Source organism: Carcharhinus amblyrhynchos, chromosome 18 (assembly GCF_965287045.1).
Source record: "Carcharhinus amblyrhynchos chromosome 18, sCarAmb.v2.hapA, whole genome shotgun sequence".
In the NCBI taxonomy this organism is placed as follows: Eukaryota; Metazoa; Chordata; class Chondrichthyes; order Carcharhiniformes; family Carcharhinidae; genus Carcharhinus; species Carcharhinus amblyrhynchos.
In genome coordinates, this window is record NC_137341.1 from 41,153,170 (window position 1) to 41,178,701 (window position 25,532).

The following is a 25,532-nucleotide window of genomic DNA, read 5'->3' on the forward strand; positions in this document are numbered from 1 at the left end:
AGAGCAGATGCAGCACGGTTTCGTTAAGGGGAAGTCGTATCTGACAAATTTATTGGAGTTCTATGAGGATGTGTCTAGGGCGGTGGATAGAGGAGAGCCGGTGGATGTGGTCTTTCTTGATTTTCAGAAGGCGTTTGACAAGGTACCTCACAAGAGGTTATTGCAGAAGGTAAGGGGGCATGGAGTTGGGGGTAGGGTGTTAGCATGGATAGAGGATTGGCTGCCAAATAGGAGGCAGAGAGTGGGGGTCAATGAGCGCTATTCGGATTGGCGGTTGGTGACTAGTGGAGTGCCCCAGGGGTCGGTACTGGGGCCTCAGCTATTTACCATTTATATAGATGATCTGGAGGAGGGAACCGAGTGTATGGTGTCGAAATTTGCTGATGACACCAAGATTGGTGGAACGGCAAATTGCGCAGAGGGTGTGGAGAGTCTGCAGAAGGATCTAGATAGGCTGGGTGAATGGGCCAGGAACTGGCAAATGGAATTTAATGTTGGCAAGTGCGAGGTGGTCCACTTTGGTAGGAATAATGGTAGGAAGGACTATTACTTACGTGGCGAAAAACTGCAGCAGGCGACGGTGCAGAGGGACCTCGGGGTCCTTGTGCATGAGTCGCAAAAACCCAGCCTGCCGGTGCAGCAGGTGGTCAGGAAGGCTAATGGGATGCTGGCCTTCATAGCGAGGGGGGTTGAATATAAAAGTAGGGAGGTCTTGCTGCAGCTGTATAGGGCACTGGTGAGGCCGCAGCTGGGGTACTGTGTGCAGTTTTGGTCGCAGCACTTACGCAAGGATATTTTGGCCTTGGAGGGAGTGCAGAGGAGGTTTACTAGGCTGATGCCGGAGTTGAGGGGGTTGAGCTATGAGGAGAGGCTGAATAAACTAGACTTGTACTCGTTAGAGTTTAGAAGAATGAGGGGAGATCTCATTGAGACATAGGGAGGTTAAGGGAAGGGGATATTAAGCAGAATTTTATGGAGTTGGGGTGGAAACTTAAGGCCAAGTCGGACAGAGTGGTTATCTCGGGACTCTTGCCTGTGCCACGGGATAGTTTAGAGCGGAACAGAGAGAGGGAAAGTTTGAACTCGTGGATGAGGGGATGGTGCAGGAGGGAGGGGTTCAGGTTCTTGAGCAATTGGGGCTCATTCTGGGGAAGGTGGGGCCTCTACAGGAGTGATGATCTACACCTGAATCAGAGGGGAACCAGTATCTTAGGGGGAAAATTTGCGAAGGCTATGCAGGGGGGTTTAAACTGATTCAGAGGGGGGGTGGGATCCTGAGTAGCGGGGGTGAAAGTGAGGGGGGCATAGATGGGGACTGCAATGCACGGCATCGTGGGGGTGAAGTGGAGCAGGGTTTGAAATGCGTATACTTTAATGCGAGGAGTATTCGCAATAAAGTGGATGAACTTGCAGCGTGGATCAGTACCTGGAACTTTGATGTTGTGGCCATTTCAGAGACATGGATAGAGCAGGGTCAGGAATGGTTGTTGCAGGTTCCGGGGTTCAAATGCTTCAGTCGGAGCAGAGAAGGAGGTAGAAGGGGGGGAGGGGTAGCATTATTAGTCAAGGATTGTATCACGGTGTCAGAGAGGAAGTTTGATGAGGACTTGTCTGTTGAGGTAGTATGGGCTGAGATTAGAAATAGGAGAGGGGAGGTCACCCTGTTGGGAGTCTTTTATAGACCTCCTAAAAGTTCTAGAGAGGTTGAGGAAAGGATTGCGGAGACGATCCTGGATAGGAGTGAAAGTAATAGGGTAATTGTTATGGGGGACTTTAACTTTACTAATATTGATTGGAATAGCTATAGCTCTAGCTCATTAGAGGGGTCAGTTTTTGTGCAAAGTGTGCAGGAAGGTTTTTTGACTCAGTATGTTGATAGGCCAACTAGAGGTGAGGCTATATTGGATTTGGTGCTGGGAAATGAGCCAGACCAGGTGCTAGACTTGGAAGTTGGTGTGCATTTTGGTGATAGTGACCACAATTCGGTTACGTTCACCTTAGTGATGGAAAGGGATAGGCATGAACCTCGGGTCAGTAGTTTTAGCTGGGGGAAGGGTAATTATGAGGCTATTAGGAGAGAATTAGGAAGCATAGGTTGGACTAGGAGACTACAGGGTCTCGGAACGTCCGAAATGTGGAGTTTTTTCAAGGAGCAGCTACTGCGAGTCCTTGATATGTATGTCCCTGTCAGGCAAGGAGGAATTGGTCGAGCTAGGGAACCGTGGTGCACTAAGAAAGTTGGTTCGCTGGTTAAAAAGAAAAAGGAGGCTTATGTCCGGATGAGACTTGAGGGCTCAGGTAGTGCACTAGAAAGCTTTAGATTGGCTAGGAGGGAGTTAAAGAGTGAGTTAAGAAGGGCTAAAAGAGGACATGAGAAGACTTTGGCTGATAGGATTAAGGAGAATCCTAAGGCGTTCTATAGATATGTTAAGAACAGAAGGTTGGTTAGGGCAAGATTGGGGCCAGTTAGAGACAGCAGTGGGAATTTGTGTGTGGAGCCGGAAGAGATTGGAGAGGCATTGAACCAATATTTCTCTTCGGTGTTCACGCAGGGGGACATAAATGTAGCTGTGGAGAACACTGGGTTACAGGGTTGTAAACTGGACAGTATTGCAGTTGATAAGGAGGATGTGCTAGATATTCTTGAGGGTTTGAAAATAGATAATTCCCCTGGGCCGGACGGGATTTACCCTAGGATTCTCTGGGAGGCAAGAGAGGCGATTGCAGAGCCTCTGGCTCTGATCTTCAGGTCGTCGTTGGTCACAGGTATAGTGCCGGAGGATTGGAGGATGGCGAATGTTGTCCCATTGTTTAAGAAGGGGAACAGAGACTTCCCCGGGAATTATAGACCGGTGAGTCTTACTTCTGTTGTGGCTAAGGTTTTAGAAAAAATTATTAGGGATAGGATTTATAGTTATTTGGAGAGTAATGAATTGATTGGAGATAGTCAGCATGGTTTTGTGGAGGGTAGGTTGTGCCTTACTAACCTTACTGAGTTTTTTGAGAAAGTGACCAAAGAGGTGGATGGGGGTAAGGCAGTTGACGTGGTATATATGGACTTTAGTAAGGCGTTTGATAAGGTTCACCATGGAAGGCTTCTGCAGAAAATGCAGACGTATGGGATTGAGGGTGATTTAGGTAATTGGATCAGGAATTGGCTGGTGGATAGGAGACAGAGGGTGGTGGTTGATGGTAAGTATTCGTCATGGAGTTCAGTTACGAGTGGTGTGCCTCAGGGATCTGTTTTGGGGCCACTGCTGTTTGTAATTTTTATAAATGATCTGGATGAGGGTATAGTTGGGTGGATTAGTAAATTTGCTGATGACACCAAAGTCGGAGGTGTGGTAGATAGTGAGGAAGGGTGTCTTAGTTTACAGGGGGACTTGGACAAGTTGCAGAGCTGGGCCGAGAGGTGGCGGATGGAGTTGAATGTGGAAAAGTGTGAGGTAATTCACTCTGGCAGGAATAACAGATGTGTGGAGTATAGGGCTAATGGTAGGACTCTGAATAGTGTGGATGAACAGAGGGATCTAGGTGTATGTGTACATAGATCCCTGAAAGTTGGGAATCAAGTAGATAGGGTTGTTAGGAAGGCATACGGTGTCTTGGCGTTTATTGGTAGGGGGGATTGAATTTAGGAGCCGCAGCGTCATGTTGCAACTGTACGAGACTCTGATGCGGCCGCACTTGGAGTATTGTGTGCAGTTCTGGTCCCCACATTATAGGAAGGATGTGGAGGCTCTGGAGAGGGTGCAGAGGAGGTTTACCAGGATGTTGCCTGGTATGGAGGGGAGGTCCTATGAGGAGAGACTGAGGGATTTGAAGTTGTTTTTGTTGGAAAGAAGGCAGCTGAGAGGGGACCTTATGGAAACATATAAGATGATTAGAGGTTTAGATAGGGTGGACAGTGATAGCCTTTTTCCTCGGATGGAGAAAGCTAGCATGAGGGGGCATAGCTTTAAATTAAGGGGTGGTAGTTATAGGACGGATGTCAGGGGTAGGTTCTTTACCCAGGGGGTGGTGAGGGATTGGAATGTCCTGCCTGCTGCAGTTGTAAACGCGCCTAGTTTGGGGGCGTTTAAGAGATCCGTGGATAGGTTTATGGATGGAAAGGGTTTGGTTTAGGTTAGAGGGTCATTGCTTTTTAACTGGTCGGCGCAACATCGTGGGCCGAAGGGCCTGTTCTGCGCTGTAATGTTCTATGTTCTACGTTCTATAAGATGATGAATGGGATGGATAGGATAGAGGTGGAGAGACTCTTCCCGCTTAGAAAGGACAGTAGGACTAGGGGGCACAGCCTCAGGATAAAGGGAGGGCGGTTTAGAACGGAGTTGAGGAGGAACTTCTTCACTCAAAGGGTGGTGAATCTCTGGAATTCTCTGCCCATTGAAGTGGTGGAGGCTGCCTCGCTAAATATCTTTAAGACGTGGGTTGATGGGTTTTTGATAAGCGAGGGGATTAAGGGTTATGGGGAGAGGGCGGGAAAGTGGAACTGAGCCACGACAGATCAGCCATGATCTTATTGAATGGCGGGGCAGGCTCGAAGGGCTAGATGGCCTACTCCTGCTCCTATTCCTTACGTTCTTATGATAGAGTAGAAGGGTAATTAGCATAATCTGAACAATCCTGAAAAATTGGATCAAGCAGCAGAGTGACCTAAATGAGCAGTTTTGTTCATTCATGATTTATTTGGTGGCTAGAATGATGGAAGTGGATTTTTCTATCCTTTAGAAATACATAAACATGCTTTTGTTGAAAACTGGCTAAGGAGGACATCAGCAACAAGTTCTCCTTCCCCTAGCTCCCTCATCATGAAGAGTACCGCAGCATAATTAAAGATTTCAAAAATAAATGAGACTCAAGTGATTGACAAGCTGAAGGGGTTCAAAACAAACAAACCCTCAGGGTTAGTGTGTTGAAGGTCAGAGTTGATTGATATTGCAGATGCAAAACGTGGAAGCGTAAAAAGCTGTAAGGAGGGTTTTGCAGAACTTCAAAAGGACATAGGCAAGTTGTTGGAATGGACTAACAATGGCAAATAAAGGTTAATGTGGAGAAGTGTGAACTGATTCATTTTGATGGGAGAGACAATATGAAATAAAGGGTTTAGTTCTAAAGGGGGTGCAGGACCTAAGGGATCTGGGTATATGTGAATAAATCATTGAGGTGGCAGGACAGATTGAGAGTGGTATTAATAGAGTGCTTTATTAATAGGGTGACAGACTACAAGTGTACATAGATTATATTGAACTTATATAAAACATTGGTTTGGCCTTAACTGGAGTACCGTGTCCAGATCTGGGTGCGGCACTTTAGAAAACATGTGAAGGCCTCAGAGGTAAGTGCAAGAAAGATTCACAAGAATGGCTGCAGTAATGAGAAACTTCAGTTACATAAAAACCATTCCTGCTGATGGAAGAATCGAGAACAAGTGGCACAGAAATAAGGTCATTGGCAAAAGAAACAATGGTGACATGAGGAAAAATGTTTTCATGCAATGAGGCTCTGGAATGGACTGCCTGACAGTGTGGTAGAAACAGGTTCAATCAAGGAATTCAAAAGGGGATTCAATTGTTATCTGGAAAGGGGGCAAAGTCAAAGGAATGGCACAGGTGAATTGCCCATTTGGAGAGCTGGTGCAGACACAACAGTATTGTAACAATTTTGTGATTCCATAATTTTGACAATCAGTATTATTTATGGGATATGCACATCACTGGCTAGGCCAATGTTTATTGCCCATCCCTAATTGCCCTTGAAAATATGATGGTGAGCTGCCTTCCTGAACTGCTGCAGTGGAAACTGAAGAGGTAACAGAAAATTGGAAATCATAAAATCCTACATTGCAGAAAGAGGCCCTTCGAGTCTGCATTGAACACAATCCCACCCAGGCCCTACATATTGTACCCACTAATCCCTCTAAACTACGCATCCCTGGCCACGAAGGTGCAATTTCTTAGCATGACCAATCAACCTAACCCGCACATCTTTGGACTGTGGGAGGAAACCAGCGTACCCGGAGGAAACCCATGCAGACACCAGGAGAATTTACAAACTCGACACAGACAGTGACCCGAGCCAGGAATTGAACCCAGGGTCCTGGAGCTGTGAAGCAGCAGTGCTAACCACTGTGCTACCATGCTGCCCAAATCAGTCAATCTGGTGCTCATGTTTCAAATAAAGTGCAACAGACCAGCCTTGAGAACAACCATAGACCTACAAGTCTTATTTTCATTCTATATGAATTAAAGGGATTAATAATCAGGAGTACACCAGAGCATCAACCACAAAACAATAACAGGATTTACAACAGTCAGCATCAGAAGGGGAACATCTTGCCTGTCCAGCCTCTTTGATTAATATGAGGCAACTCTTCATAAACCAATTTGCTTTTGGTACTTATTTTCTCTGATTGAAGAACCAACCTTTTTAACCCCTCTAACTTTTTCTATACTGAGCTTTCTACTTTTCTTCTTACATAGTTTAAAAATCCATAATAAGGCTTATTTGATTGCAATGCTTTTAGATTTTACGTAAATTTATCTGCATGTACATTATAGCATTTACGGAAGTCAATCTCTGATAGGTCACAGTAGTATATCAATCACTCCTATTACGCTGATATCATCAGTCACCCAATTGGTCATATAATTGCTTTGCAACACAGAGGAAAAGTCTCCTAATTGAGTGATTTTGTTATTTGTACAAGATGTTAATTTGGTTGAATAGAACGTTTTATTGTATATTTCAATCAGGCAGCCTTCCAATACAACTAACCAGATTGGTTCACACTCAAGTTTCTGTTCAAGTGCACGATTTTAAAAAGGGAAGCAGTTTGGCATTAACATTTACCAGAGAAGGCAAATCAATCAATTTTTAACAACAGATCACAGAGTGTTTTTTTAAAAAAAGACAAAGAAGTAGTCAAAAAGAAAAATATATTGATTTTTTTTGAAAGCTGTCCCATTTCTGGGCAAAATGATTTATCATTTGCCAAATCCTGCTGTTAAATCAATTTAGCGTAAAGTATTTCAAATAAACACACACAGCTGGTAAATTAAATTAAAATTTTACAATTTCCATGTGATAAATCATGGTCTCACTGGGCCGCCCAGGATTACAACTGAGCCATGTTTTTAAAAGGCTGCATACAGATGTACATATTGTGTTCTAGCATCTCCCTGAATGGAAGCTGTGGGGATATGGTGGAATCTTGGGCCAAGTCCCCCCCGTTTTGAGGCCAAGTGCCCACAGCAGCAGGAAAACCGGAATGTTTCATGTTGGCATTGGCTGTGACTCTCAGATGGGATTCACCCCCCTTAAAGATGTTAATGAGCTTATTTCAAGCAACCTAGCGGCCAGCCCTGCTGTCTAGAGATTGGGCCGCCATTTTAAAAAGGCTCCCCAGTCTCAGCACTCTGAGATAGGTCATCCTTCCTCACCCCCCAAAGAATTAAATGGTTCCTCCTCCAACTCCACCCCCCTTCACACTGACCTGGGGAGCACCACCAACCAATCACCAAAGAAGGGCATCCTCCCCCTCACCCACAGATAGTGGGTTGCTACCCCACCCCTCCCCCAGCCAACACCACACAGACATGAGGGTGAGCCTGCCACACCCCCAGACCACACCCCCCCACTCAGCCCTCTTCCCTCTCAGATCCCTACCACTCGGGCCTGCTTCCCCCTCAGACCCCCATCCCCTCTCCTTCAGCAACTTAGTCTCCTTTCAAGCCATATGCATTTGCAGTGCCCACAGTACAGTGTCCTCTGGCCACTGACACCCTGAGCTGGCACCCTGGGCCCCAAGAATGGTCTCATGGAGGTAATCGCAGTGGCAATTTTTCTCTCTGCTGCTGCCAGGCTGCACAAGAAGGGCCCTCAATGGTCCTGGGTGGGCTCAAATTGATTATGGTTTGCAAAAGAGAAAGTGAAATCAATGGGATCAATGGGGTACTTGTGGTGCGTTCAAATGTGAAGGGAAATGAAAATAAATCCAGGTGGCTGGAGGATGACAGTAATCTATTGAGCAGTCAGTTGTATCTTTTAGGAGGCACTGCACTATCAATTAGTTACAGTTCAAAGGTTTTCATTTGAATGGAAAGGATTTCAAAAATTTCAGCTTGGGAGGCCTCAGCAACTTCAAATCAAAGCTTGTGCATACATTAGGGCTGAGTGCACAGCTCTGCAGAATAGAACCGTCTCCCGCAGTACCCCCCCCCCCCCCCCCACCCCCCCACACCCCACTGTGAAATTGACATCTCCTTCTGTCAGAGGACTTCATAGGGGTCTGCTCACACGTAAGGCTTCTGACAGGGAGAAAGGAAAATCTCTGCTGCAGAATGGACGGCTGCAATGATTTATAATCCTACCAGATGACCGGTGGGGAGCATGGAGATTAAAGTTGTCTGGCCAGTTTCACAGCTGACAGCAGGACTGCAGATGTTGATCATAGTGCTGCCTGAAATCACCATGCCAAGGGTGATCTTCGGGTCTACCACGTCTACAAGGGGCGGTCCAGCTATGACACCTGCATCCCAGCAGAGAGTGGCAAGATCAAACCCTTGCCCCCAGCCTGAGCCCACACAATCCCTAGGACTCTTGAGGGCCCTTTACTCTACAGCCTGGCAACAGTAAAGGGGCAAATGGTCACTGGACCAAACTCTATGAGTCATCCCAGTGCCCAAGGTACTAGGCCAGGGTGTCAGTGCCAGGATGGGGTACATGCAAACTGATGCCTCAGTTAAGAAAGCACAGTACCATAAGTCACTGAACCATCCAGACCAGTGGAAGTCCGTGATCCGAGCTGACATAGCCTGACATGAGCCAACACAAACCGTGCAGTCTCCCTCGACTTTTAGCTTGGGAATTCTAGTTGTTTGACTGCACAGTTTACCTGCCAATTTTTGTGGTGATGATATCAAAAAGACCATCAAATACCCTTATGGCTAACAATGAGAAAAGGAAAAGGAAACATGATTTGTTATCAATTGCTAAGAAAGTAGAGTTGCTGCAGAAATTTGATCATGCTACACCTATGAGTGGAGGACATGCCCCTGTCTACATCAATGGGATGAAGTAGAAATCACCGAGAGCTTCAGGTTTTTAGGTGTCCAGATCACCAGTAACATGTCCTGGTCCCTATATGCCAACACTATAGTAAAGAAAGCCCACCAACACCTCTACTTTCTCAGAAGGCTAAGGAAATTTGGCATGTCCACTATGATTCTCACTAACTGTTACTGATGCACCATAGAAAGCATTCTTTCTGGTTGTATCATAACTTGGTATGGCTCCTGCTCTGTCCAAGACCGCAAATAACTGCAAAGGGTCGTGAAAGAAGCCCAGTTCATAATTCAAACTGGCCTCCCATCCAATGACACTGCCTACAATTTCCACTGCCTCAGAAAAGTAGCCAGCAAAATTAAGGACCCCACGCACCCTGGGCATACTCTCTTCCACCTTCTTCCATTAGGAAAAAGATACAAAAGTCTGAGGACATGTACCAACTAATTCAAGAACAGCTTCTTTTCTGAGACATCAGACTTTTGAATAGACCTACCTAAACTGATCTTTCTCTACACCCTAACTATGACTGTAACACTACATTCTGCACTTCTCCTTTCCTTCTCTATGAACAGCATGCTTTGTCTGTATAGTGTCCAAAAACAATACTTTTCACTGTACACTAATACATGTGATAATAATAAATCAAATCAAATCTATGAGGCAATTGAGTAAAGGAATTAGAATAGAATCCTACTGTGCAGAAAGAGGCCATTTGGCCAATCGAGCCTGTACCAACATAATCCCACCCAGACCCTACCCTCATACCCAAGGTATTTACTCTGCTAATCCCTCTAATCTACAAATTTTGAGACACTAAGGGGCAATTTAGGATGGCCAATCAACCTAACCGGAATGTCTTTGGACTGTGGGGGGAAACACAGTAAGAAGTCTCACAATACCAGGTTAAAGTCCAACAGGTTTATTTGGTAGCAATTGCCACTAGCTTTTGGGGCTTTTCCCCTTCGTCAGGTGAGTGGGGGGTTCTCTGTGGGGGGAAACCAGAGAACCTGGAGGAAACCCACGCAGACATGGGGAGAATGTGTAAACTCCACACAGACAGTCCCCAAGGCCGGAATTGAACCCAGGTCCCTGGCGTTGTGAGGCAGCAGTGCTAACCATTGTGCCACCGTACCACCCTCACTTTGGGGCAGTATTCGCATCCAATACAATTTAATGAAACAGAACGACAAATGGTTGAAATTTTAGATTGAAAGTGATTCACAAATGTTAATGAATAATAGGAAAACTTTGCATAGCTCAAAAAATAATGAACATTATCTTGTTATGCTGGAATGGATTTGTCAATGCAGGAGTGACTGCCCTATTGATCATGCAGCAAGCCAAGATCTATCACAAAGAATTGAGGTTTGAAGGTGCATGCATATATGCAACAGATTGGTTCCAGATATTCAAGAAGCATCATGCTATCAAGTTTTGTAATTTTGCAGTGATGAAGCGTCTGCAGGCTGTGACGCCACTGAAAAATGTATGATATGTTTGCTACGCTAACTTCAGATGCAAACCTTTCTCCAGAACAAATTTCCAACGCTGACAAAACCTGTCTGTTCTGGCGGTATATCCCTAGGAAAACACTAGCAATGGCTGTGGAGAGTGCATCAATGGGAGTTAAGAATACAAAGGATAAGCTGACTGACCTTGATTGTGCCAATACAGCTGGCACATACAAATGTAAATGTCCCAGGTGCATCAAGGGTATTTGGACATTACCTGTTTATTATTAGCCAATAAGAGAGCCTGGGTAACCAAGGACATGTTTTCTGATTGGGTTATACCAGAAGCGTGTGCACATTGTTGAATAGGTAGACTTAGAAGAAAACTATAAAATCATGTTCCTGGACAATTACTCAGCGCATCCTGAGCTCTTGGTTAATAACAATTTTTCACTGCTGAATTTCGCCACAACCTAAAGTCACTAATTCAGCCGATGGACCACATTCCAGGGTGGCACAGTGGCATAGCGGTTAGCACTGCTGCCTCAGAGCACTAGGGACCCCAGTTAAGTTCTGGCTTCAGGTGACTGTGTGGAGTTTGCACATTCTCCCCATGTCTGCACGGGTTTCCTCTGGGTGCCTCAGTTTCCTCCCACAGTTGAAAGACATGCAGATTGGCCATGCTGGATTGCCCCTTAATGTCAGGTGGATTAGCAGGATAAATACATGGAGCTATGGGTAGAATTGTTGTCGGTGCAGACTCAATGGGCCAAATGGCCTCCTTCTGCACTGTAGAAATTCTTTGATTCTATGAAATGTAAATATTAAGACTCCTCCTGGAAAGCTATGTTTAGTGCTGTGAACAATGGCCTGAGGGTGGAAGGCTTTCAAAAAAAGTTTACAGTGAAGGACTCTATCTCCGCATCTTCTAATGCCTGGTCCTCTTGCTGATAAAGACATATTGGCAAACAACTGGCACAACATTTGGCCCACAACAATGTTCATTGAAGATGACAATATAAACAAAAACTTTGAGGGTTTTCGTGTGAACAAAGAAATGAAGTCTGATAAACCAGATCCCTGCATATGCAAAAGGTATATCAAAGGCATGCGTGACTGAGCTGGAGGCTGAAGATACTTTACTATGTTTCACATAATAAAATGGTGCTGATTTTACCGGCATGGCTGTCCGAGGCTCGTACGATTGTGCCTGAGGCCAACGGAAAATGCTGTTCTGCAAGCCTCACCTGGCCTGATTTCGGGGTGGCCATGCCGGTGAAATCAAGGCTATGTGTCCCTGATGCATTCTTTAACTGATGGGGAGATTGCAGAAATGATGTTTTGTTCTGGCTATTGTAATGCAAGTAGGCCTGATCCTATACGCAGTACCTCAAAACTGAAATGATCTGAAATCTGAAACATGATCAGCCACAAGAATTTTGGATAACAGATACTCGATCTGTACAGCTTTAATAGTTCTACCCCAGTTCACCCTTCCTCTGTGACCTGACATTAATTATTTCCGCATCAGCTGTCAACACTTCAGCCAGGCATGAAAACAATGCACTGAACTCTCAGTATGCCTGTCAAAGAGATTTTTTTTCACACAGTACATCTCATGCTAATCTACACCATTATCAGTGCCTGTAGCTCAACAAGGCTGTGCTGTATTTATAGAAACGAAGATTAACCCTGGTTACTTTCTCTTACCATCAACATTTTGTTTAACCTTCAAAGCTTCACAATGCAAGCATATAATTTAAAATCACACATTATGTTGCTACAATCTGCATTTTTCCCTCAAAAAGTGATAATTACACAACTCTCAACTGATATTTATGGCCACAGAGATGAAATGCCAAAATCCAAATGACTTTCAAACTATCACATTAAAAGTACAATGTGGCAAAATTAAGAAGCTCACAGTTTATGTTTTTATCGCTGAGTATTCAATTTCGTCGGAAAAATGCAGTTTTATATGTTTTCTAGATTCAAAGGTTGCGAAAGTGATTGCAACACAACAGTATTAAATCATTTTAAACATTTGTAAATCGCAATATTGCAACTTACCTGAGGCAAAGCCTGCACAACTGTATCAAGTAAAGCCCTCATTCCCGTAGCCATCTTGAGTAGTTTCAGCACTAGGGATGCAGGAATCAACAAAACACACTTGATACGAGCAACTAGCATAGATTCAAGAATTGCATAGACCATGTAGAGAAAAAAATTGATTATTTAACATATCGAATATAATGTTTAAAAATATCAAATGAGTTGATTGGGTGCCTTTCTGTCTGTCCACCTGGGTGAAAAATATCTCCTGTTGGCAGCACGGTGGCACAGTGGTGAGCACTGCTGTCTCATAGCGCCAGGGACCCATGTCAATTCCAGGTGACTGCCTATGTGGAGTTTGCACACTCCCCGTGTCTGTGTGTGTTTCTTCCGAACGCTCCGATTTCCTCTCACAGTCCAAAGATGTGCAAGTTAGGTTGATTAGCCATGGTAAATTGCCCCATAGCGTCGGGGGATTAGTCGGGTGAATATCTGGGGTTTGGGGGATAGGGTCGGGGTGAGGTTGTGGTTGGTGCAGACTGAATGGGCTAAATGGCCTCCTTCTGCACTGTAGGGATTCTATTCTATGATTCTAAGTATGCAGCCCAGAGATGAAAATCAGATGAGAAGAACACACATTGGGAGGATTTTCTGTTTTCACCAGGTATCTCATGCACTGCCTGAAAAAGTGCGAACCACCCATGCTGACTCTTAGGAGGACGACCTGACGTATCATCTGCCCATCAGGCACTTAAGAGGACAATGGTGCAGAGGCTTCTGGGCTCATACTGGGGCCCAACAAATATAAGTAGACCTTTTGGCGAAGATCAAGCCCAAGATGGGCTTATTTTGTCAGCTTGGATCTTGTTTGCCTCCTTTGTGGGGACCAGAAATTGGATTCAATTTGAATTTGGTCTTTGGAGCAAGCAAGGAGTGAATCTGGGTTTGCCTGGTCCACACTGAGCATTGGCGCTGTAACTTTAAGGATGGAATTTTTAGAAAAAAGGCCTGACAAATGTAAATAGGAGGAAAGTCAGGTGGGCTATATTAAGTACAGGCAGAATCTTCTTCCCCTTCGGAGTCCTCCTGACTGAGGACTCATGCTATGACATCCCACTTGGTCTACTGCTGCCAGCCATTCAGAGTTCTGCACTTGGCCCAGTGTTGCAGACTGTTCTGGGAAAAGGGTACGTGTTGCTGGGGGGAAAGCTGGAGCGGGGAAGTGGAGGAAATCATGGAGAGAGGGGATCCATGACACCCAAGGGCAAAGGTGGCAGTTGGTAACTATCTCCTACTCCATGTCCAGATTAATACAGATCAAGCGCTTTCCCCTACCTCTAGTTGACAAACAATCTGAACAGTTTAATCAGTTGTGCAGGCCATGTTTCAGCGAGCCCTCATGGAGCTCTGAAAAATTATAGTGGAGATGGGTAGAGGCTGTTGAGTGGATGTAAACTGGCCAATTAAGGATCCCAAGTGGAGGTGGGATGGGAAGATACAGCATGGGTTTCCTAGCCCAGAACTTAGTCCTAATGGAGACGGGAAGGTGTCGGGTATCAGTCCCTACCAAATTCGCAGGCCTTCCTACCTCCTTCCTTGTGCTGTGCAAGGGCAGATGATTCTGTTGTATTTTATACAGGCCACCTGACTTTCCTCCCATTTACATTTGTTGGGATCCACTACAAAATTAGAGCCTCTGTATCTACATTTTCTCCCTAGCAGGGAAATAATTTTTCTCCAGGCTGCACTGATTAAAAATCTATTCCATTGTTGCATGGAATTTTCCAACACTGTCAGGGTCTGATTGAAAACCGACGTGTGCCTCCCTAGAAACACAGCCGTGTTTTCTGATCAGGTCTTCTGACACCATCAAAGAAAACTCCATGAGCAGGGTTTGTGGCATCGACCTGGCAGGATGGTATTTGAAAGAGCCAGAAGGCTGGCTCCACAGGAAGGAATAAATTCCCTTCCACTCCCCACACAGCCTTGGAGGATCCCCCCATCTTCCTGACCACAACGGACGTATTGGGTCGGGGGGGGGGGGCATTCTCCCCCTCCACTCACTGCACTGTCACTGGAGTGCACCACTCTCCCAGCCCCCCAAAAATGGAGGAAGGTTACCCTGGTTTCTATTCCAATTCAATCCAATCCAGAATCTCAACAAGTTGAGACATTCCCGAACCAAGCTGACAAGACAGGGCTCTCACCTCCTGTCTGGGGCTTGATCTACATGATCCAAGCTGATTGGAGTAGGCATAGCTCCTCCTCCAAGGCTTGATCTCATTTGCATCTCAGCCAAAAGGCTGAAATGCCGCTTTAAAAAATTGCTTCAAATGAAGCTTAAATGTAACCTGATGACTTCAACCAAGTACAGCATGTCATTACTACACTTGATCTTAGCCAAAAGGCTGGAGGAGGGTTACCCTGATAGTGCCCACCTCCATGCCCCTTGGGCATTGCCAAGAGGCAACACCCAGCCTTGCCCTCAACCTCCAGAACCTTCAGGCACCATTGCACCTTCGGCATGGTCATCATGATCTGGCTTTCATTTTCAAAAATCAGTAGTGGTTCATGCTGGCATGATAACATGCTACTCTGGGGGAGAGGGAGGATTCAATGGGGCCAGACGCTACAGCATAAACCCATTTAATGATATTAAAATTTATTTTAAATTAAGCAAGTCAGGTTCACACCCCTTTCTGGGGTGCGGGAGTGAGGTGGAACACATTTTGAAATCTTGCTGGCACAAATCCCATTCTGGCTCTCTTGCAAAATTTTCTGGCCACACCAGAATTCCCACCCACGGCCACCAGGCCTGCTAAATTCTACCCGCTCTCTTTTGCCTCTTTGAAATGTTATCAGTTGCTGGGCTATCAGTACAAAGTAAACACAATTCTTCTAGAATCCTTAGAAGCACTATCATAATCATAGAAACCCTATAGTGCAGAAGGAGGCCATTCAGCCCATCGAATCTGCACCGACCACAATCCTATTAGGCCCTATCCCCATAACACCATGCATTTACCTTACCTAGTCCCCCTAAGGGGCCAATTTAGCTTGGCCAATCTACCTAACCCGCACATCTTTGGATGTAGGAGGAAACCGGAGCACCCAGAGGAAACTCAAGCAGGCATGGGGAGAATGTGCAAACTCTGCATGAATTAACCCTGGGGCCCTGGCGCTGTGAGGCAGCAGTGTTAACCACTGTGCCACCCGAATCAAGACACCTCTTTGAAATGTTATCAGTGCTTCAGCTTCAGTACAAAGTAAACATAATTCTTCCAGAGTTTTTAGAAGCACTATCAGACACACATGTTTCAAAAACAGGACAAATTTCTAACTTGTTCAAAAAAAAAGCTTCACCACCTGAACAGCAGCACTCCTGGACTAACATGACAGTTTCATTCCCAGCCAAGGTCACCTAGCCTTGCAGCTTTATTGAGCAGGACAGTCAATTCAGTGCCAACTCGTGTCAAATTAAATGCAACATCTTTTGTTTCCAATAAAAATTGAGCTGACACTGCCCAAACTCATTTTAATTAGGCCTTTCACAGGTTGAAGGAAACACTTTCACTGCACCAATTTGAGATTGATTTAATTAGGGGATAATTAACAACGTATTGTTCAAACATTTTGTGACTTTTACAGGGAAATGGAACCCCTCATGGTCAAGAAACAGATGGCCCAAATGTGAAAGTTTCGTGTGACTTTTATAAACATAATAAATGAAATATTAATGGTTGATTAGCACATGACATTGTTCACAGTAAATATGGGGTTTTCTCTCACCTCCCTCTATTGTCTTTGCTCCCTTTCTCATCTCTTACTGTATTGGCATACAATGAAAAGTATTGCTGCTTGTATGCTATACAGACAAAGCAGACCGTTCATAGACTACATAGGGGAGAAGGAAAGGAGAGATTGCACAATATAGTGTTACAGTCATAGCTAGGGTGCAGAGAAAGATCAACTTAATGTAAAGTAGATCCAGGGCCAAGGAAGAAGTTGTTGGTCCGTGATCACAAACTTTTCTATCTTTTTTCCGACAGAAGGGAGTGGAACAGAGTACGTTCAGGGTGTGTGGGGTCTCTGATTACACTGACTCCTTTCCCAAGGGAATGGAAAGTGTAGATGGAGTCAATGGATGGGAGGCTGGTTTGCTTGATGGACTGGGCTACATTCACAGCCCTTTGTAGTTTCTCTTTTGGCTTCTAGTCATTTAATATTTACTTTCGTAATCTTCTGTGTTTTTCACATTTTCCTTTATTCATATCGGGTGAGAGGTGGTGTAGCAGGACTGGGAGTACCTAGGATGGAGGTCGCATTTTCTATGTAGTGGATCCAGGGAGAGTACGGAATCTCCAACAAATCCCTTTCCATCCTATTTATTGTTTCCCTACTCTTCCCGCTCCCTGTGCAACCTCTCAGTTTGACCTCCCCTTACTGATATTCCTTTAATTGCTCTGATCTAACTTCTCATGGCCTTTACTGCCATCTTCCATTTGCTTGTCTGTCACTGCTATTTACAGTCGCGATGTATGTTTTATTCTTTCATATACCATCATTGTCTCCCCACTGATCGGACTGGGAGGGAATGACACGGAGTTTAAGGATAAGAGGAGTTGGAAGGCAAGCCCAAACACTTTTGAATTTTAAATACTGGGAGCAGAACAGAATTGTACTGGGACCTAAGGTAGAGCTGGAGGCAGTATCTAAAGGGATCAGGTTTAATGGGTTCACAGGAGGGATTGGGGGGTGGTTGAGTTGTTGTTGTTTGTCCATCGTCATCGATGAGAACCTCAACACCATTAGTCATTTTGAGGCTGGTTGCGGTGTGTCTGAAGATGACTGATCAGGCCAATTCAGGCATGGAATGTCCTGGCACATATGCGACAGACTTGTGTAGACACTGTAGTTGTTGCGCTGGTGGCTCTGGACTTGCACAGCTCGCGCTTAAGTTGTGCTTCATGAGCTTGACAGCCTTTGTGGATGAGGCAGCGCCAGGTAGGGCGGTTTGTGCCAGCGTTTCTCAGGTGGTCGTGTCAATGTCAAACGACTTCAAGGAGGCCTTGAGAGTGTCTTTGAAATGTTTCTTCTGCCCTCTATGCAAGCGTCTTCCAGCAGAGAGTTCCCCAAAAAGGAGATGCTTGGGTATGCGCTCGCCTGACATACAGATGATATGACTTGCCCAGCGGGTCTGTGCTCTCACCAGCAGTGTGTGGACTGATGGTAGACTTGCTTTAGAGAGAACTTCAGTGTCTGGTACTTTGTCTTGCCAACAGATGTGTAATATTCTGCAAAGACAAGTCATGTGGAAATGATTGAGTTGTCTTGCATGCATTCGATACACAGCCCACGCTTCACAGGCATACAGGAGGGTAGTGAGTACTGTGGCACTGTAGACCTTCAGTTTTGTTGCTGGGCTGATTCCTCGACGTTCCCATACAGTGGAGCACAGTCTACCGAAAGCAGAACTTGCCTTTGTTATTTTGCAGTTAACTTCTGTATCAATAGTCACTGCTTGGGAGAGGGTGCTGCCAAGATAAGTGAACCTGCCTGTAGTTTCTGCCCTTTGATTGTGATTATGGGTTCTGTGTATGGTGCACAAGGAGCAGGCAGGTGCATGACTTTGGTCTTTTTAATGTTGATGGTGAGTCCAAAGTTGTCACAAGCCGTGGAAAATTTGTCCATACTGACTTGCATCTCTGGCTCTGAGCCAGCGTACAGGGCACAGTCATCGGCGAAGAGGAAATCTTTCAGGACAGTCTCTTTCAGTTTGGTAATAGCTTGAAGTCTCCTCAGGTTGAAGAGCTTCCCATCCACTCTGTACTTGAGGCTGATTCCAGCAACACTGTCCTGGAAGGCTTCATTCAGCACGGCAGTAAACATCATGCTGAACAGTGTTGGTGTGAGTACACAGCCCTGTTTTACGCCATTGGTGACTGGGAATGCCTCAGAGGATTCTCCGCCATCCAGCACTCTGGCCATCATGCCATCATGAAACTGGCATACCATCTGAATGCATTTGGGAGGGCAGCCAAACTCTGACATGATCCTCCGCGGGCCTTGTCGGCTTACAGTGTCGAAGGCTTTTGCGAGATCAACAAAGGTTGTGTAGAGCTTGCGATTCTGCTCTTGACACTTCTCCTGAAGCTGGTGCACAGCAAAAATCATGTCCATAGTTCTATGACCTTTGTGGAAGCCACACTGTGACTCTGGAAGCAGGCCCAGCTCTAGATGTGTGACCAGGCGGTTTAGCAGGTTTCTTGCAAGGATTTTTCCTGTGATGGAGAGCAGGGAGATTCCTCGGTGATTGTCGCATACTTGCCGATTGCCCTTCCTCTTCTAGAGGTGTACAATGCAAGCATCTTTAAGTTCCCAAGGAATGGATCCTTGCTTCCAAAAGGACTGGAACAACTCGGTGAGCTTCTTGATAAGTGCAGGACCAGCAGCTTTATAGATTTCTGTGGGTATGGCATCTGCCCCTGGGGCTTTGTCACTGGATAGCTGACTGATAGCTTTTGTGAGTTCTGCTACTACCGGTGGATCATCCATGGCGCTGTTGTTATCAACCTGTGGAATCCTGTCTATTGCCTCATCATTATTAGATGACGGTCGGTTGAGGACAGCTTCAAAGTGTTCAGCTCATCTCTGCAGGATCTGAGCCTTCTCTGTAATGAGAGTTGTACCATCTGTACTCAGGAGGGGGGTACACCCGAAAGATTGAGGTACGTAGAGAGTGTTGAGGGCTTCAAGTCATTTCTGTCAACGTATACCTGTATTTCATCTGCCTTGGCGCTCAGCCAGGTATCCTGCATTTTACGCAGTTTATTCTGGACTGTCCTGCGAGTACTGGTAAAAGCATTTTTCTTGGCAGCTGAAGATGGGTCGTTTTAACAGGCCCAATGAAGACAGTGCTTTTCAATAAGTAGAGCCTTTATCTCCTCATCATTCTCATCGAACCAATCATGCTGCTTGTGGGTGGAGGGTCCGAGGATCTTCGGCGCAGATGTATGGATAGCATCCCTGAAGCGTTCCCAATTATCCTCAGCTTTGCCTGCAAGATGTAGGTCAGCAAGCTTGCTTTCTAAGTCTTCAGCCAGTGCTGAAGCTATGTTGGGGTTCTTTAGCTTGGCCGCATTGATTCTTTTCATAACCTTGCTTCCTTGTGGTCGCCTCTTGGGTCTGATGCGGAGCCTCATTTTGGAGACAATGAGCCTGTGATCTGTCCGGTAGTCAGCACCACACATGGCCTTCGTCACTCTGACATCCTGCCTGTCTTTTCTCCTGACAATGACATAGTTGATAAGATGCCAATGCTTAGAGCGGGGGTGCATCCAGGAGGTCTTGTTACAGATAGGCAGATGGAAGATTGTGTTGGTGATGAGGAGGTCATGTGCTGCACAGGTCTTCAGGAAGAGTAGGCCGTTACTGTTACACTTGCCCACTCCATGCCTCCCAATGACTCCCTGCCAGATTGCAGAGTCACACCCTACGCTTGCATTGAAAATGCCAGCTTGTCGGTACTGCTCACTGCTGATAGTAGGGTGCCTAGTTCTTCGTAGAACTTGTCTTTCGTATCGTCCGGGTTGTTCACTGTGGGGGCATAGGCGCTGATCAGGGTGGCTTGGCTTCTGTTCTTTAGCAGAAGCTGATATGTCATAAGCCGGTCGTTCACACCCTTGGGTAGACTATCAAGTTTCCGAACAAGGTGACTCCTTGGGGGTGGTTGAAGTGTTCAGGTGAAGGGAGATTTAGAAATCCAAAGAGAAATGTTGAAGCACCGGAATGCTTCAGCAACATGGGTAAAGACAAGCAGAGTGGGACAGGAAGGGACAGAGAGCAGGATTCTCCATTCCTTATGGTAAGACATAGGAGCAGAATTAGGCCATTCCGCCCATCGAGTCTGCTCTGCCATTTAATTATGGCTGATATTTTTCTCATCCCCATTCTCCCGCCTTTTCCCCATAACCCATGATCCACTTGTTAATCAAGAACCTATATATCTCTGTCTTAAAGACACTCAATGACCTGGCCTGCACAGCCTTCTCTATCAAAGAGCTCCAGAGACTCACCACTCTCAGACTGAAGAAAATTCTCCTCATCTCGGTTGTAAAGATTATCCCTTTACTCTGAGGTAGTGCTCACTGGTTCTAGTTTTTCCTATAGTGGAAACATCCTCTCCACGTCTGCTTCATCCAGGCCACGCAGTATCCTGTAAGTTTCAGTAAGATCCCCCCTCATCCTTCTAAACTCCAACAAGTACAGACCCTGAGTCCTTAACTGTTCCTCAAACGAGAAGTTCTTCATTCCAGTGATCATACTTGTGAAACCAAAACCTTAAACCTATGCTCTCTAGTTTTAGACACCCCTACTTTTGGGAAAATATATTGACTATCTAGTTGATCTGTGTCCCTCATTATTTTATAGACCTCTATAAGATCACTCCTCATCTTATTGAAACTTACAGGACACTACGAGGCTGAATAGAGTGGACATGGAGAGGATATTTCCACTAGTAGAAAAAACTAAAGCTAGAGGGCACAACCTCAGGCTAAAGGGATGATCCTTTAAAACAGAGATGAGGAGGAATTTCTTCAGCCATAGAGTGATGAATCTGTGGAACTCTTTGTCGCAGAAGGCTGTGGAGGTCAGGTCATTGGGTGTCTTGATTAATAAGGGGATCGGGGTTATGGGGAAAAGGCAGGAGAATGGGGATGAGAAAAAAATCAGCCATGATTGAATGGCAGAGTGGACTTGATGGGCTGATTGGCCTAATTCTGCTCCTATGTCTGATGGTCTTATGGTTTTATGGACATGATTGTGCTTTTTATAAGTTGGCATGCTGTAATTAGTGAAGAAGCGCAAGGATCAATGCTGGGGCCTCAGCTAATTACAATCTATATTATTGACTTGGATGAAGATACAGAAAGTAATGCATCAAAGTTTGATGACATAACAAGCTAAGTGGTAAGGTTAGCTGTGGGGAGGACAAAGAGAGGCTGCAAAGAGATATTGACAGGTTAAGTGAGTGGGCAACAAGATGGCAGATGGAACATAATCTAGGGAACTGTGAAGTTATTCACATTGATCATAAGAATAGAAAAGCAGAGTATTTTTTAAAAGGTGTGAATCTTGTAAATATTGATGTTCAAAGAGACTTGAGTGTGCAGGTACATAGAATGAAGAAAGTTAGTGTGCAGGTGCAGCAAGCAATTAGGAAGGCAAATGGCATGTTGGCCTTTATTGCAAGGGATTAGAGTACAAGAATAAAGATGTCTTGTTGCAATAGTACAGCATTTTGGTGAAAAAACATATGCAATACTATATGCAGTTCTGGTCCCCATATTTAACAAAGGAGATACTTGCATTGGAGATGGTACAGTAAAGGTTCACTAGATTGGTCCCTGAAATGGCATCTCATCCACTCTCTCCATCACTGACACATACTAGCAGCAGTGTCTATCACCTACAGGAACTCACCAAAGCTCCTACCTTCCAAGCCCACGATCTCTGCCACCTAGAAGGACAAGGGCTGCAGATCTATAGGAACTCCACAACCTGCAAGTTCTTCTCCATGCCACATACCATCCTGACTTGGAACTACATCACCATTCCTTCACCGTCTGGAACCCCCTCCCTAGCAAGACTGTTGTTGTACTTACACCATATAGACTTCTGGGTGCTCCTGTTTTCTTCCACAGTCCCAAGATGTGCAGGTTAGGTGGATTGGACATGCTAATTTGCTCCTTAGTTACATGGATTAACCAGGGTAAATGGGTGCAGGGTGGGCTTGGGTAAGATGCTCTGTCAAACAGTTGATACAGATCCAATGAGATGAATAGCATCCTTCTGCGCTGTAGGAATTCTATAGTAAAATGGATTGGGACCTAAGTGTCAAGGAGAGGTACAAATGGATTTAAATAGCTGGGGTATTTCAAGTTTTGTACTAGAGGGAGTGGGGTGCAAAACAGAACAGGCAAGGAGATATTTGATTTATTTTGGTACCCTGGTGTACTTGGTTGACAGAGGTACAAGAACATCAAGATAAAAGAAAATTACGGTGGATGCTGGAATTTGAAACAGAAACAGAAGATGCTGGAAAATCAGGGCTCTTGAAGAAGAGTCATCTAGATTTGAAACATTATCCCAGTTCTCTCTCTCTTCAATGATGCTGTCAGATGTGCTGAGATTTTCCAGCTTTTGACAAGTAAATGCTGACATAAGTTTCCCTTTACAAATGTTGGACAAAGCATGACTCAAAAGGCACGAGACAGAAAATAAAAATAATGTGTGTGTCATACATAAGGTTTTTAAAATGTTATTGGATGTTGGTTTCATTGTAATTCTAGATTTTCATCTGTGAAAACTAAAGTTTATTTATTAGTGTCACATTAACACTGCAATGAATTTACGGTGAAAATCCGCTAGTCACTTGTTTGGTTCACTGAGAGAGAATTTAGCATGGCAAATGCACCTAACCAGCATATCTTTTGGACTGTGGGAGCACCTGGAGGAAACACATGCAGACACGGGGAGAACATGCAGACTCCGCACAGACAGTGACCCAGGCTAGAAATTGAAACCGTGTCCCTGGTGCTGTGAGGCAGCCATGCTAACCACTGCGCCACCGTGCTGCCCCGAACAAACTCCCCATACTGACAACCAACATTCACACTCTCCCCCCCTTGATTTGTCACTTAAAGTGAGTTGAGCCAAAGAAGTTCACTGCCAACTGGCACCAGCAGGAGAGCTACTGCCAACACAATTTGGAGCCAAAACCTGGTGGAAACTATGGGCAATTGAAACCAAATGATTTATGGCAAATCAGAAAGTAATGCAGAAACTGCCATATTATTCCTTATGCAATGCACCATTGCTGATACAATGGGTGATCATTAAAGTACAAATAGAAAAGAGATACATAAATACATTTAATTACCAAAGTACTTTAACTTTTCTATTGCTTCTAACATAGTTCTAGCATAATCAAGAGAGTTTTAAATTGACGTTAATAAGGGATACTATTACCTCTTGCAATTCGTAACACTCTCATGATGCGAATGATAGTCGGGTTAATCGGGAGTGAAGCATTAATTTCAATTTCTTCCAATGTTATTCCCATTATTGAGAGAAGCACAATAGCCAGATCCAATTGGTTCCACCTGAAAAGAAGTAATTATATTTGCATTTGTATATTCCGAAACCCGTAATTAGTGACAGCAATATTCAAAATAAGTCACAAGAATATGGGCAATATCATGGGAGACATCACACAATCCAATAATGTTTACAATTTAACTTATGCCACAAACTTTGAAACAAAGAGAAATGTCATGTTGCAAGTTATTCTGTGAATACAGTACCTCTTTTAAGCCATTTACCAACCAGAAATATATTCAAGTTTCAAGTAAACGCTTGCCAGATGGTATCAGTTTGGGAATTGTATTTTTTAAATTGAGAAATAATGGGCGAGATTCTCAGGCCTCCCAAACACATGTTTCCCACTGGTGGGAAATGGCGTGATGTTTGCTAGTGGCGGGATTCTCCGTTCCTGCCGCTTTCAATGGGAATTCCCACTGACATCACCCCACATCGGTGGGAAACCCACGGGTGGGGGTGTACTGCCAGTGGGGCTGGAGAATCCCACCAGCGTGCACAGCCAGAGAATTCCAGCCAACATCCTGTCTGTTCGACACTCAGTAAATGACATCAACCAGGCATAACTCACCAGGGCATTTTTTTCCTTCAAAAAAAAGGACTCCTCTTTGCAATTTTGTTTCATGTTGCGAGCTTTGCATTGTTGCAAGCATTGAGAAATTGCTTTGTAAAATTTAAAGGGATTCTCAGAGAGCTAACCTGAACAATCAGTACGTTGAAATATTCATACATTCTATGTTTTGGACAGACTGAAGAACTGGATGTGAATATTTGATTCTAACAACTATAACAACCATGGGTGATAATTCACAAGGAAGTCTTTAGAGGCTAAATGCTTGCTGACAGTGTAAATACGGAAGCAGCTTTTGTGACAAATTGACACATTAAAATAGACACATGCTGGGCTACAAAGCAGTACCACTCTTTTTTGTATGTCCGTAAGCAACACTGGAAAATCCACACACAATATCCATCAATGGCGACTGACTTGCCTGTTTCATATGAAATCAAAGTTAGTAGAGCAAACTTACCAAATATAATGAAGCAAAAATAAAACTGTTCAACAACACGTGGGGTTTACACTCCTGAATATTTCAAGAGCACAATATTAAATACTACACTACCATTTATTAAACCAAATTGAAGGAAATTGTGTATTTGAATTATGATCAATTCTAATTTGTTAAAATTTGGTTTTGGAATGTGAACATCACTGGCACCACCAGCATTTATCATCCATCCCCATTTACCCTTCAGCAAGTAGGTGGTGGTGAACGACCAACAACTCAGCGGCTTGCTAGGCCATTTCAGAGGGCAGGTAAGTATCAACAATATATTGCATTTTTAAACCAAAGGTGCAATTGCAATCTTCACTTTTGACATATTTTGCCAGAAAATTGCAACGGTAGAGTTTTAATGAGATCACACCAGAAATACTGTGTACTGGTCTCTGTAACAAAAAATGGATATACTTGCCTTGAGGGAGTGCAATAACAGCTCACTAGATTGACTCAATAAGTCCCACAACACCAGGTTAAAGTCCAACAAGTTCACTTAATAGCACAAACTTTCAGAAGAGATGAAGGAGCAGTGCTCCAAAAGCTCATGCTACCAAATGAACCTGTTGGACTTTAACTTGGTGTTTTGAGGCTTCTTACTGTGCCCACCCCCGTCAATACTGGCATCTCCACATCACAGATTGACTCACAAAATGATAAGGTTGCTTTATGAGGAACAATTCAGTAGAATGGGTCTCTGGGATTTAGAAGAACCAGTAGTGATCTCATTGAAATACATAAG

The 25,532-nt window shown here is 44.6% G+C and overlaps 1 protein-coding gene across 1 annotated transcript in view; it reads right to left on the bottom strand.

The window, feature by feature from the left end:
• The window catches only part of cacna1ha (calcium channel, voltage-dependent, T type, alpha 1H subunit a), a 252,931-nt gene that overhangs the window by 37,918 nt on the left and 189,481 nt on the right, over positions 1–25,532 (bottom strand). Inside the window, 2 exon segments of the mRNA XM_080206889.1 lie at positions 12,591–12,661; positions 23,604–23,737. Coding sequence (XP_080063015.1) covers positions 12,591–12,661; positions 23,604–23,737 — 205 coding nt within the window.